General features: G+C 66.7%; 1 protein-coding gene across 2 annotated transcripts in view; it reads left to right on the top strand.

Annotated features, from left to right (window-relative positions):
• The first annotated feature begins 434 nt into the window (after positions 1–434).
• The window catches only part of Ccnd2 (cyclin D2), an 18,649-nt gene continuing 17,655 nt past the window's right edge, over positions 435–1,428 (top strand). The window contains exons 1-2 of one of the 2 annotated variants that reach the window (XM_010611584.3): positions 438–868; positions 1,069–1,161. In XM_010611584.3, coding sequence (XP_010609886.1) covers positions 770–868; positions 1,069–1,161 — 192 coding nt within the window. In that variant the 5' untranslated portion in view covers positions 438–769. Of the gene's footprint in view, positions 962–1,068; positions 1,162–1,428 lie in introns of both variants that reach the window. The other variant, XM_010611585.2, reaches the window with a different exon arrangement.

The raw sequence follows: 1,428 nt of genomic DNA, 5'->3' as shown, positions 1-1,428 counted from the left end.
GGACGCTGCTGCCGTCCCGAGACGGCACACAGCTTGGAAACTGTCCCGGACACGACTTTGCCTCTGGGTGTTCGAGGCTGCTCTTTTACCCTACACACTTCTCCAGGGGGAGACCTGTTCGGACACTTCGCTCCCTGTCTTCAAGCCCTGCACCCTCCACTCCTGAGTGTCGAGCATGTGCGCAGGAGCACTAGGACCCGGAGTCAGAGGGTCTCATTTTACCACGGGCACGCAGGAGAATGTGCAGAGCGAGAGGGAACCCGCAGGGCCCCGCGGGCTTTCGTGGGCTCCCCTCTCCGGGGCCCCTGGCCTGCGGGCTGGACGCAGGAGAGGCCTCGGAGAGCGAGGGAGGGCGGGAGCGGGGACGCGTTTGAAGTTCGGTCGGGCCAGCTGCTGTTCTCCGTAATAACAAGAGAGGAAGGAGGGAGGGAAAGATTGAAAGGAGGAGGGAGGGAGCAAGGAGGAGGAGCGGCGAGGGAGCTAGGCGGAGGGAGGAGACCTAACTGCCTCGCCGGCTTGCGTCACGGCCTCAGAGCCCAGAAGAGCGGCTGGGGAGCGCGGGGACTGAAGGAGGACCGGCGCGGGCCAGGCTCGCCCACCGCAGCCCTCCGCCCTGCTCCTCCGGCCTCCGCCTCGCCGCCCCGTTTCCCCGTTCGAGCCCCCATTCAGCCAGAGGAAGGAGGTAAGGGGAACTCTCTCCCCTCCCTCCTCGTAAAGCATAAAATAAAACTTCCGCAGCCCGGAGCGGGGCGCCAGGGCCTCCGCTGGCATGGAGCTATTGTGCTGCGAGGTGGACCCCGTGCGCAGGGCCGTGCCGGACCGCAGCCTGCTGGACGACCGCGTCCTGCAGAACCTGCTCACCGTCGAGGAGCGCTACCTGCCGCAGGGCTCCTACTTCAAGTGCGTGCAGAAGGACATCCAGCCCTACATGCGCAGGATGGTGGCCACCTGGATGCTGGAGGTAGGTCGCGGCCCGCGCGGGGACCCTGACCCCGGGCCTCCGTGGGGAAGGGACTTGGGGAGCGGCCTCCTGGGGCGGGGGTGGGGAGCGCCCTGCTCACCGTCGAGGAGCGCTACCTGCCGCAGGGCTCCTACTTCAAGTGCGTGCAGAAGGACATCCAGCCCTACATGCGCAGGATGGTGGCCACCTGGATGCTGGAGGTAGGTCGCGGCCCGCGCGGGGACCCTGACCCCGGGCCTCCGTGGGGAAGGGACTTGGGGAGCGGCCTCCTGGGGCGGGGGTGGGGAGCGCGCAGGAGCATTCTAGAGCCCCGGAAGTCGCCTTGAGGACGAACGTTTTAGGGGAGCCTTAGAGAACCTCTGTACCCTGCGCCCGATCTTTGCCGGTCGAGCAGAGCGCCCACGTAGACACAGCTCGGGACCTGCCGTGGTTTCGCCATGTTGCTTCGCAAACTCCAACTGGAGAAG

The sequence above is a fragment of the Fukomys damarensis genome, unplaced genomic scaffold, assembly GCF_012274545.1.
Source record: "Fukomys damarensis isolate Sample0158 unplaced genomic scaffold, DMR_v1.0_HiC HiC_scaffold_19, whole genome shotgun sequence".
NCBI classification, from domain to species: domain Eukaryota; kingdom Metazoa; phylum Chordata; class Mammalia; order Rodentia; family Bathyergidae; genus Fukomys; species Fukomys damarensis.
The sequence above is the reverse complement of the archived record's forward strand: the minus strand, read 5'-3'. Positions and strand labels throughout refer to the sequence as shown.